The 11,320-nt window shown below is 44.2% G+C and overlaps 1 protein-coding gene across 1 annotated transcript in view; it reads left to right on the top strand.

The window, feature by feature from the left end:
• The first annotated feature begins 10,828 nt into the window (after nucleotides 1-10,828).
• The window catches only part of EDEM2 (ER degradation enhancing alpha-mannosidase like protein 2), a 58,047-nt gene continuing 57,555 nt past the window's right edge, over nucleotides 10,829-11,320 (top strand). Inside the window, exons 1-2 of the mRNA XM_006144044.3 lie at nucleotides 10,829-11,022; nucleotides 11,259-11,318. Coding sequence (XP_006144106.1) covers nucleotides 10,916-11,022; nucleotides 11,259-11,318 — 167 coding nt within the window. The 5' untranslated portion in view covers nucleotides 10,829-10,915. The remainder of the gene's footprint in view (nucleotides 11,023-11,258; nucleotides 11,319-11,320) is intronic.

Genomic DNA, 11,320 nt, shown 5'->3' with positions numbered 1-11,320 from the left:
TTTTCACAAAACCAATAGAACTTTGCCTCCCATTGCAGCTATACTGTCATGGCTGTGCTCTCTTCTCTGTCTTCCACCTCCCAGGACCCAGAGTAGAGGTGTTACAACATCTAACTCAGAGGTTGAGGCCATGGGCTCTGGAGTAAAGCTTCCTGGGTTCCCATCTCAGTTCTGCCACTTGCTAGCTCTTTGATTTAAGGCATGTCACTTGGCCTCTCTGAGTCCATCAGTAAAGTAAGAAGAATAATATCCCCGTGTTGGACAGAATTGTTATGAGAGTGAAATGAGATTGTGTAATGCTCACAAGTTTTTTCTAAGAGGAGTTATTTCTCCTTTATTTCCTTGAAAGCTTTTTATATGCTGTTTCATTCTTTTATTCAACAGGCATTTAAAAAATAACAGAGGGTGGGGACCAGCAGTTAGTGTAGTGGCTATGTGGCTGAACTCCCATGTAGCTGACCACAGTTCGAGTCCCAGACCCGGTGGCTTAAACTCATGCTGGGTGTGTGTGCATACATGCCCAAGATCCCAAGAGGAAAATGGAGGAGAAGGGATTGTGGCATGGCCATCCTCCCGGGGGATGATTTTTTGCTTTCTATCTCTCTGTCTCTCTCTGTCTTTTTGGTGAGCACACATGCCCTACAGCTAAAACCTCTCAATAAATAAATAAACAAACAAATAAATAAATAAATAAATAACAGAGTAACCAAGGGTGCAGGCACATACAAGAATAGAAGTTTATTAAGCTCACAGTTTTGGGGAAAGAGAGAGAGAGAACCCCAATAGGACCTGGTCACTCTCATCTTTTTTCTTCTAATAGTCCATCTTATCAAGATCCTGGGCTTGTCTCGCAGGACATGCCCATTGTGTTTCTCAAGCCGCCGTGCCAGAACTTGAACCATGGTTGGTCATTTGTTCCGGCAGCACAGAGATAAACTGTGCTCTGTGGTCAGCCCTCAGAGGGCATTTATTGGGTGCTTACTATGTGTCAGGACCTGAAGCAGATAAGATCTTTCCTCAGAAAGGAAACGACCGAATAGGGGAGAAAGACATGTAAATAAGCTTTGAAATTACAATGTGATAAGTGTTAAGATGGAGGGTCACAGGGATAGAGAACAGGAGCTGAGCGTATGGAGGGCATCTGGGGAAGAGTAGAGCCTCTAACTCGGCCTGGAGGAAAAGAAGGCTCTTTTTGTTTTTTTTTCAATAGCATTTTATTTAACCTTATTTATTTATTTATTTTAATTTGACCAGAGAGGGACAGAAAGAGAGAGAGAGGGAAAATGATAAAGCTAGCTGCCAGGTCTGGGACTTGAACCATGGTTGGCTATGTGAGAGTCCAGCACCCTTAACCACCATACCACCTGCCGACCCCAAGAAGGATTTTTTTTTTTTTTTGGAGAGGTTTTTGCTATAAGGCGCGTGCGCTTGCCAGACAGACAGAGAGAGACGTAGAGACAGAAAGCGAGAAATCACCTCCCGGGGGGGATGGTCATGCCGCAATCCCTTCTCCTCCATTCTCCTCTTGGGATCTTGGGCATGCACGCACACGCGCCCGGCGTGAGTTTTAAGCCACCAGGTCTGGGATGTGAACCGCGGTTGACTACGTGGGAGTCCAGCGACATAGCCATTATGCTAACTGCTGGTTCTCCCCAAGAAGGCTTTTTAAAGAAGGTAATGTCTAGGCAGGACAAGTGGATATGTGAGTGGAGGTGGGGGTGAGAGAGTTATTTCAGGTTGAGGATAAAGAAGGTACAAAAGAGTATAATAGGAGAGGAGCAAGATTATAGCATGCTTGGGAAGTTGGTAGCACCTAAGTACGGCCAAAATGGAACTCAGGCACTCTTTTCCTGTTTAATGACCTTATGACCAATTCTCCAGTACTGAGAATCACTTTTCCTAGTCTGTATGAGCCTTGGCAATCTCCTTCTCAGTCTTTATCCCATTCCAGCAGTTGGTTAGCATTCACTACATAAAGTGTTTGCAGTTACACAAGACTACATACTTTGTTTATCAATTTGCACTTTATTGTACACCCATAGTAGTACTCAGAATAAATAAAAATGATTACACCAGATTTATATTATTGTATTGAGGTGTGCCTTGTTGTTTTCTGGTGCTTATCTAATATGCGCTTTCTGTATGGTTAGAATTATAGTATTGTTGCACCATAGCTATTGAAAAATACATAACCTATGGTGCTCCAACGTACCACAGGATATCCACCTTTAAGCTCTTCACTTATCAACCAATTTGCTTAACATTGTAGGAGCAGAACTTTTTCATTAAGTGAGGAGTGCCTATAGGTGGTGAGGGAGAAGTAATAAGAGATAAGCCGTAGTCTGTTGAGGAGTCTTTCATACTATGCTAGGGAATTAAGACTCTATCTTGAGATGATTCCCACCTCCTTTCTTTGACCCTGCTAACTCCTAATAAAACACTCAGGCGTCACCTACTCCAGGAAGTCTTCTCTGATTTCATGCCCACAAGTCTGTGTTAGATATTTCTTCTGTTCTACTATAGTTCACTCCCCCATCACAACCCTTACATCTTTAATTAATTGTCTGTTTGTGCACTGTCTTCCACATCAAAATAAGAGGGCGAAGAGTATGTTTTAATATTTTTGTATTATTAGTCTACCAGAGTACATGACATACAGTAAGTGCTCAAGAGTTTTTTATTGTTTGTTTTTGATCAATGCACAAATAAACAGGACTCCCAGAGAAGAAGAGAAGACTAAGACCAGCAAAACTCTTCACATTGAGTAAATTGTTTTATCATTTTGTGCCTTGGCTTTCTCATATAGAAAACAGAGACAAAAACAGAAACTATTTCCAGGTCAGCTCCATGGTGCAGTGGTAAAGTGCTGCTCAAGAGAAGCCAAACCCCATTTGGCAGCCATGGTTCAAATTTCTGGCTCTTTTAGCCTGAAAAACACCAGGCATTCGTGGTAGTGCCATAGAATTAATAGGCTGGAGGACTGGAGGACTGGAGGACGGGAATCACAATATGACCAGACCCTGGGAAGGTTCTTCTCTCTTTCTCTCTCTTCTTTCTCTCTCATATGCACTCTATTGGAAATAAAGAAAAAAAATTAAGCGAGATGTCTTTTAAAAAAAGAAACTATTGGGAACCAGCAGTTAGCGTAATGGCTATGTCGTTGGATTCCCACGTAGTCGACCGCGGTTCGTGTCCTGGACCCGGTGGCTTAAAACTCATGCTGGGCGCGTGTGCGTGCGTGCCCAAGATCCCGAGAGGAGAATGGAGGAGAAGGGATTGCGGCGTGACCATCCCCCCTGGGGGGTGATATCTTGCTTTCTGTCTCTATGTCTCTCTCTGTCTGTCTGGCGAGCACACGCGCCCTACAGTGAAAATCTCTCCAAAAAAAAAAAAAAAAAAAAAAAACTATTGGGATCAGCATATGGTGTAATGTTTATGTCGCTGGACTCCCACCTGGGGCTAATGTATATAAAGTACTAGTTCAAGTCCCACACCTGGTGGCTTAAAACTCATGCTGGTGCATGCACGTGCATTCCCAAGATCCTGAGAAGAGAATGGAGGAGAAGGGATTGCAGCATAGCCATCCTCCCTGGGGGAGGATTTCTTGCTTTCTACTTCTCTATCTCTCTGGTGAGTGTAAGTGCCCTATAGCAAAAATCTCTCTCTCTAAAAAAAAAAGAAAAAGAAAAAGAAACTATCTCACAGGGGCATATCAGGTCTGTAAATTATTTAACCCAGAGTCCGATACTTAGTGCCAAGGATAACTCTCAGCATATTAAAAACATAATTCTCAAGCTGGTCCTGTGGCCTAGTGGCGAGGGAGCTGGATCCTACATGGCCAACAGCAGTTCAAATCCCAGCACTGGTGCTTGAACAATACATTGGGCACATATGTGTGCCCCAGATCCCAACAGAATAGTGAAATGAAGGGTAAGAGATTGTGCATGACCATGCCCCATGGGGAGGTGCTTTTGTCCTCTCCATCTCTCCATCTCTCTGTATCTCTCGAGCTAGTGCATGTGACCTCTGGCAAATTAAAAAACAAACAAACCATAATTATCATACAAATAGATAGTGACCAAGGGTCAAAGTTTAATTTAACTCATTACTGAGAGGACTAGCAGGGTGACAAAGCCAGTCCAAAATAGAATTTAAAAAATTTTAATTTTGGGGACAGCAGATGGCATAGTAGTTACATCACTGGACTCCCACATGGCCGACTGAGGTTCAAGTCCTGGATCTGATGGCTTGAAAATCACACTGGACATATGTGCGTGCATGTCCAGGATCCCAGGAAGAGAATGGAGGAGAAAGGATTGCAGCGTGGTCATTACATCTGAGGGGTAATTTCTCACTTTCCCTCTAACTGTCTCTGTCTCTCTCTCCTGTGGGTGTATGTGCCCAAACAAAAAAACCCATGCACATGTGTCCCAGGGTTTTCAAGCCAGGAGGGTTGAGATTCAAACTGCAGTTGGCCTTGTGGGATCCAGTTCTCTTAACCACTAGATTCTGGGACCTCCCACTGTCTTAACCATTTTTAAGCGTACAATTCAGTGGCAGATTTAACCATAGGTCCAAGTTCACTAGAATACAAGCGTTAAAAAAAAAAAAGATTGTCTGGGTCTCTGACCAGGGAGCCATTGATCTAAATGTTAGAGCATGTTGGATGCAGGGGAAGTTCAAGCACTTCTGCAAAGCAACAGATGGGAAATCTCCCAGGAATTAACAAACAATTTCTTGGCAGTCTAAAAGTATGTAGTGTGTAAACTCTGCTTTGGGAGCTGGGAGAAATCACTTGAACTAAATGATCTCCAGATGCTAGAGAAGGGACTCCCAGATACTTCTTTGTTAAGAGTAGTCAAGTGCACTGGGCCAAAGAGGACCTAAAATGCCTTAGCTTCCAACTTTAGGAAACTGAACTTTTTCCTCTGATTTTTCAGCAAAAAGAAAAGGAATGTTGACCCAGAATCCTGTGAAGCTAAAGCTAGAGGACACTGTAGAAACTTATCAGATCTCTACTAATCTGTTCTGTAATTGACCTTTTATTTGAACATTTGTCATTATTTTTATTAATGCGGTAGAGTATAGAGTGTCTGGGTCCAAAGCTTGACTCTACCACCTACTGAGTATGAAACATTGGTTAAGTTATTAAATCTCTCTTCAGTTTTAAAAATCTGTGCTTCAATTTTTAAAATCTGTAAAATGGTGATAATAATACTGTCTCAGAGGGTTATGGTAAGGATTAATGGGACTGATGCATATAAAGTACTAAGAATAGTGCCTGGAACATATTAATTGCTATATAAATGGTTGCTATAACTAATATATTTGACCTTCTTCTACTTTATGATTTTTTCTTATGCCAGAAGGTGAGTGTGCATGAGAGAGAGAAAAAAGAGAGAGAAAAAAAGAGAGAGAAAGCACCCTCCAACAGGGCCTGGTCATACTGCAATCCTTTTTCCCTCCTGCATTTCTTCATCTTGGCAAGATCCTTCTGAGTATGGGCGTAAGTGCCCAGAATGTTTTTCAAGCCACTGGTAACCAAAATTCAAACCACAGTCAGCCACATAGGATCTGGCTCCCCTTGCACAGAGCTTAACTGCTGTGTTAGAGATTGGGCCCTGACTTTCTACTCCTCCTTTTTATCCTTCTCTTACCTCCTCCCTATCCACCCTCCCTCTTTCTTCCTCCTCCTCCTTTCTTTTCTGTCATCCTATAGTTTTATTCTGCTTCATGGATGTTTGGGGGGAGGTGCATCTGCAGCTGATGTGTTAAATTCTATTTTCTGACTTCTTGCAATAACTCTGTTTGAATTGTTTGAATTGTCCTGGTCCTGCAAGGTACATTTCCCAGATATGGAACCTGAGCCCCTAAAAGGGAAAGTGACTTTCTCAAGACCACATAGAGACAGGGACTAAAACAGTAATAGAACTAAAGGCTTCTGGGGACCAGCAGTTGGCGTAATGGCTATGTCGCTGGACTCCCATGTCATCGACCTCAGCTTGAGTCTTGGACCTGGTGGCTTAAACTCACGCTGGGCACGTGTGCGTGCATGCCCAAGATCCTGAGAGGAGATTGGAGGAGAAGGGATTGCAGCGTGGGGTGATTTCTCGCTTTCTGTCTCTCTGTCTCTCTGTATTTCTGGTGAGTGCATGCGCCCTATAGCAACAACCTCTCAAAAAAAAAAAAAAAAAAAAGAACTAAAGGCTTCTGACCACCAGTCCAAGGCTTACTCCTCTCAGCAGAGTCCAGGGACATTGACCTTGGGTATTGATATGATCTGAGTGCCCTTTGAACTCTATTCAAGGAAGACTTGAATACTCTGTGATTCCAACACATGTTTTTCTTTCCTAACAAAATCATAAGTACTTCAAAGGAAAGGACTGTGGATGAACTGTTTTAGAATCTTAGTTCAGGAATTTGAGGCTCAGAGAGGTTAGGCAACTTACTGTGATTTTCTTCACAAGCAAATGTTCAAGTTTGACACTTCATTCATGGACTATCATCTTCCAAATCCAACATCAAAAACACAAAGTAAGAGCTGAAGCCAGGAAGGAAGAGTCTTTTATTGCTTTCCAGAGGGTAAAAGAAAGTTTTTCTCCCTCATTAGAGAACTATGAAATCAGTCACATGAACTGGGAAAGAATAAGTCATGATTTTATTTGTTCTGTGAAAGCGTGGAAAATGTACATTTTCATTGAGCTAGAAAAAGAAAACAAAAATTATGAGTATCCTAACTTTGCCCTCCTCCTCTCCCTCCCGTTTTCTCCTTTTGCAAGAGAGTGTCTATACTTGACAGAGAGAGGGAGAGAAAGAAAGCATTCCCCATGGGGAATGGTTATGCTGCAATCCCTTCTCCTCCATTTCTCCCTCCTTTAGGGATTTTGGCATGATGCACATGTGTTTCTCAAGCTGCGGGTTCAGGACTCAAACCTTGGGGGTTGTAGGATCTGGCTGCCTTAACTACAAACCTGCTCCAATTTTGCTCTTAAAGAGAGCCCCACCAGGGAACCAGCAGTTAGCGTAATGGCTATGTCGCTGGACTCCCACGTAGTCGGCCGCGGTTCACGTCCTGGACCCGGTGGCTTAAAAATCATGCCGGGCGCGTGTGCGTGTGTGCCCAAGATCCCGAGAGGAGAATGGAGGAGAAGGGATTGTGGTGTGACCATCCCTCCTGGGGGGTGATTTCTCGCTTTCTGTCTCTATGTCTCTCTCTGTCTGTCTGGAGAGCGCACGCGGCCTATAGTGAAAAACCTCTCCAAAAAAAAAAAAAGAGAGAGCCTCACCATACATGCAAACATTTTGTTTGTTTTGTTTTAGAGATTTTTGCCTTAGGGCACATGCACTCACTGGAGAGAGAGAAGGAAAGAGACAGTGAGAAAGTGAAAAATTTCCCCCCGGGGGGATAGCCACACTGGAGTCTCTTCTCCATTCTCCTCCTGAGACTTTGGGCACCCATGCACGCACATGCACACACACACGGTGTGAGTTTCAAGCCACCAGGTCCAGGACTGGAACCACGGTTGGCAATGTGGGAGTCCAGTGATGTAACCGCTATACCATCTACCCCATACCTGCAAATATTTTATCCACATTAGAGCTTTTTTGCTTTTTTAGTATTTATTTATTTAGGTTATTGCCACAGGGAGTGTGTGCTTGCTGGAGAGAGACTGAGAGGGAAGGTGAAAAATCACCCCCAGGGGGATGGCGATGCCATAATTTCTTCTCCTCCATTCTCCTCTTGGAATTTTGAGATTTTGCACCTGTGCCCAATGTGATTTTCAAGCCACTTGGTCCAGGACTTGAACCACAGTCAACCATGCGGGAGTCCAGAGCCTTAACCACTACATGCCTGCTGTCCCCACACTAGAGTTTTGAATGGGAGACAAAAACATGAGCTACTAGACTTGTAGCATGAAGAAGGATGATTAGGGCAGGAGGATTTTTACAATAGGGAGAGGCCCAGACCTGAAAACTACTTAATGCCTGTGCTAGGTCGAAAAATGGTCCTTTAAAATTCGGGAATAATTTCCACCCTCAAGAGCTTGAGGCACATTGTTGGGCATAAAACTAAGATTCTAAAACAATCAAGCCATAGTTCTTTCCTAATTCCTGGAACCTGTAAATGTTACCCTATTTGGAAAAATGGTCTTTGCAGAAATGATTAAGTTAAAGATATTAAAACGGGAGATTATCCTGTATTAGCCAAGCAGGTCTCAAATGCAACACAAATGTCCTTAGAGAAGCAAAGGAAGGTATGCTACACACCCACAGAAGGGGAGGTGATATGAAGACAGAGAAACCGGAGTGACACAGTCACAAGTCAAGGAATACCAGTAGAGAAATGGTATAGCCTTGCCAATAACTTGAGTTTAGCCAGTGGAACTGAGGTAGGTGACGGGCACCCTAAAACTATAGTTAGGGTATAAGCCCAAAATGGAATCACGAAATGGCTAAGTTTTAAGGTGGAGACAAAGCAACTCAGCTCCTTGCTTGGGAGAAACAGCTTGCAGTGGTGGCTCAGTGACTGACCTAGGCAGCATGACCTAGACCTGAAACCCAGTTTTTTTTTTTTTTTTTTCCAGGCCTGAGCATATCCCAGGAAGAAAAGAAAATGATTTTTATGGCCCAAAGTTTCCAGACAAAGAATCTCCTGACCTTGTATCCCCTCGAAAATTAGGCGAATAAATGGACCCATCTAGCAGGGAATGCTGCCTCCCTTAACTAAGGAGGACACATGCACAAGGCTCACCTAAAACAAGTCTCAACAAAGCCCTTCCTGACCAAAAAAAAAACCCCTTCCCTCAGTTCTTCCTTGGCAACCCATCTCAGGACATCTCCCTTCTTCTTGGGAGCTCTATTCTTCTCTCTCCCCTTCAATAAACTCTCCACCTTCTTCCCGAGCATGAGACAAGAACCTGTGTCTCGCTGTGGGTGCTGGGTCGATGACCCCTGCACACACACAAACACACACACCCCCCGTGTTCCTGTATCAGAACTGACTTCAGACTCTGGCCTTCAGAACCGTGAGAGAATAAATTGCTGTTGTTTTCAGCCACCCAGTTTGTGGTAATTTGCTATAATGATCATAGAAAACTAATATAATGCTCTTATGTTCTTTTGCAGATCTCTGCTTACTGTAATTTCCTTTCCCTTCCCATCTCGCACCTCCAAAGAGTTTCCAAAAACATAATATTTACTAAGTATCTTTTCTTCCAGACACTTTGCTAAGCACTTTACATGCAATAGCTCCCTGATTCCTCACAATCTTAAGAGACAGGTAATATTATTCTACTTTACAGGAATGTAAAAAAAGAAAAAAAAAGAGGGTTAGAGAAAAATAGGATCATACTCCTAATTGATGATGGAGGTAGTATTTCTGCTCAGGTCTGAACAAATCTAAAGTTCACACTTTAAACCTCTATGCTATACTCTCTCAATATCTCTGGCTTAAACCAGGGATTTAATTCTCATCAGATAATGGCATTTAGAGACGCATATTTGAGGAATATTTTCAAGATGCTTGACCAAAGGAAGCCAAGCCTGTCTGTACTTCAGCTCAAGAAACTGAGCTGCTATTTTCATCTGACTTTCAGCAAGGAGGACAACAAATCCTAGAATTATACTAAGCTCAAGCTAACAGATCTGAGAGAATCATTTTGTTGTTGTTACTGTTTTAAGGTTTTTGCCATAGGGTATGTGTGCTCCTGGAGAGAGACAGAGAGAGGGGAAGTGAGAAGTCACCCACTGGGGAAGGAGGGAGGATGGACACGCCATAGTCCCTTTTCCTTCGTGGTTTTGACCACACATGCAGACGTGCCCAGCATGATTTTCAAGCCACCACGTCCTGGACTCAAAAGCTGGTGAGCCAAATGGCAGTCTGGCCCCTTAACCACTACACCACCTGCTAGCCTCAGAGATCTATTTAACTCCTCCTTTTTATAGTTGAGGATGTTGGACCCAGAGAAGGGGAGGGGCTTGTGCAGGGTCACATACACAGGTTACATAGGAGTGGTAGAGTTGAAATTGATGCCCAGATCTGACTTCAAATCTAGAACTGGTTCTACTTCATGTTACACTGACCAAAGCATGGATGCTATGGTGTAAGGCGCTAATCAAACCGTGGGAATTTGCAAGGGGAGAAATAGAAAAACTGGACCCAGATTTTCATAAAGCTATAGTGCCCCTGAGCCTTCATTCTTACTTGGAATGTGCTACAGGGCTGCAGCCAGAGATGGTCCAGGGAGTTTGGGAGGAGGAAGCCTCTGGGTTGGGATGGAGACTGAAGGGATCACAGGATGTGACCAAAGTGGGAGGGAGAAGAACTTCATTGGCTGATGGGTTCCTAGACCCAAAGAGATTCCAGGAAACCTAGAAAGTGGCAGCTTTGCACAAATAAATGTAAGTTGTATTTTACACAACCAGCAGGGGACTGATTTGGAAAATTCAATATCCCTAATAATGGTAAACATTGAACATTTCCCAACCGTCTTTACATACGTCGACTCGTAAATACTGAGTTTGGGCTGGGCTCAGCCCTTATGCTTCATAAAGTGGTTGAAAAAAAATGAAATAACCCATTTAAAGTGCTCTAAAAGCTTTAGTACACAATAAATGTTTGATAAACCCAAGCTATTAATATTAAAATATCAATTAATGACCGTAGCAATAACAGCCATTGAATTTGGGACACGTTGATCTCAGCTTCGGAGTCTGTGTACAAGTCCCAGGACGCTCTTTGCTCAGGTTCCGCCGCCCATTGCATTCTGGGACTTGTAGTCCGGAAGTGAGTGGTTTATTTCGAAGCGCGCAGGCGCAGTGGCGGGGATCCCCGGAAGAACCAGCAGCGGCTCCCAGGATGAGCGGGCGGCAGTGGCAGCTGCTGCTGCGGCGGCGCTGACGGGACACGAACTCTATGCCTTTCCGGCTGCTCATCCCGCTCGGGCTCCTGTGCGCTCTGTTGCCCCTGCACCATGGTGCGCCAGGCCCCGATGGCACCGCGCCCGACCCCGCCCACTACAGGTGAAGGGGACCAGGCTCCAGCCCTTCCTTAGTAGGGGAATGGGAAGCTCAGTCCCCGACCCTTCCCCTTTCAGTCCAGCCCCGGATTCCCACCCTGACTTACTCAGCTCCCACTGACCCGCCCTGGGCAGAAATCAGGTGGTGGTTCCTACTTTACGTCCTACTTCTTGTCCTTAACCTCCACCTGGTTTTGTCTTCTGGTTGGCCCCCGTCTTATTTTTCGTCCCCCGCACCAGGGAGCGAGTCAAGGCCATGTTCTACCACGCCTACGACAGCTACCTGGAGAATGCCTTTCCCT

This window comes from Tupaia chinensis, unplaced genomic scaffold, assembly GCF_000334495.1.
Source record: "Tupaia chinensis unplaced genomic scaffold, TupChi_1.0 Scaffold000115_1, whole genome shotgun sequence".
NCBI classification, from domain to species: domain Eukaryota; kingdom Metazoa; phylum Chordata; class Mammalia; order Scandentia; family Tupaiidae; genus Tupaia; species Tupaia belangeri.
The sequence above is the reverse complement of the archived record's forward strand: the minus strand, read 5'-3'. Positions and strand labels throughout refer to the sequence as shown.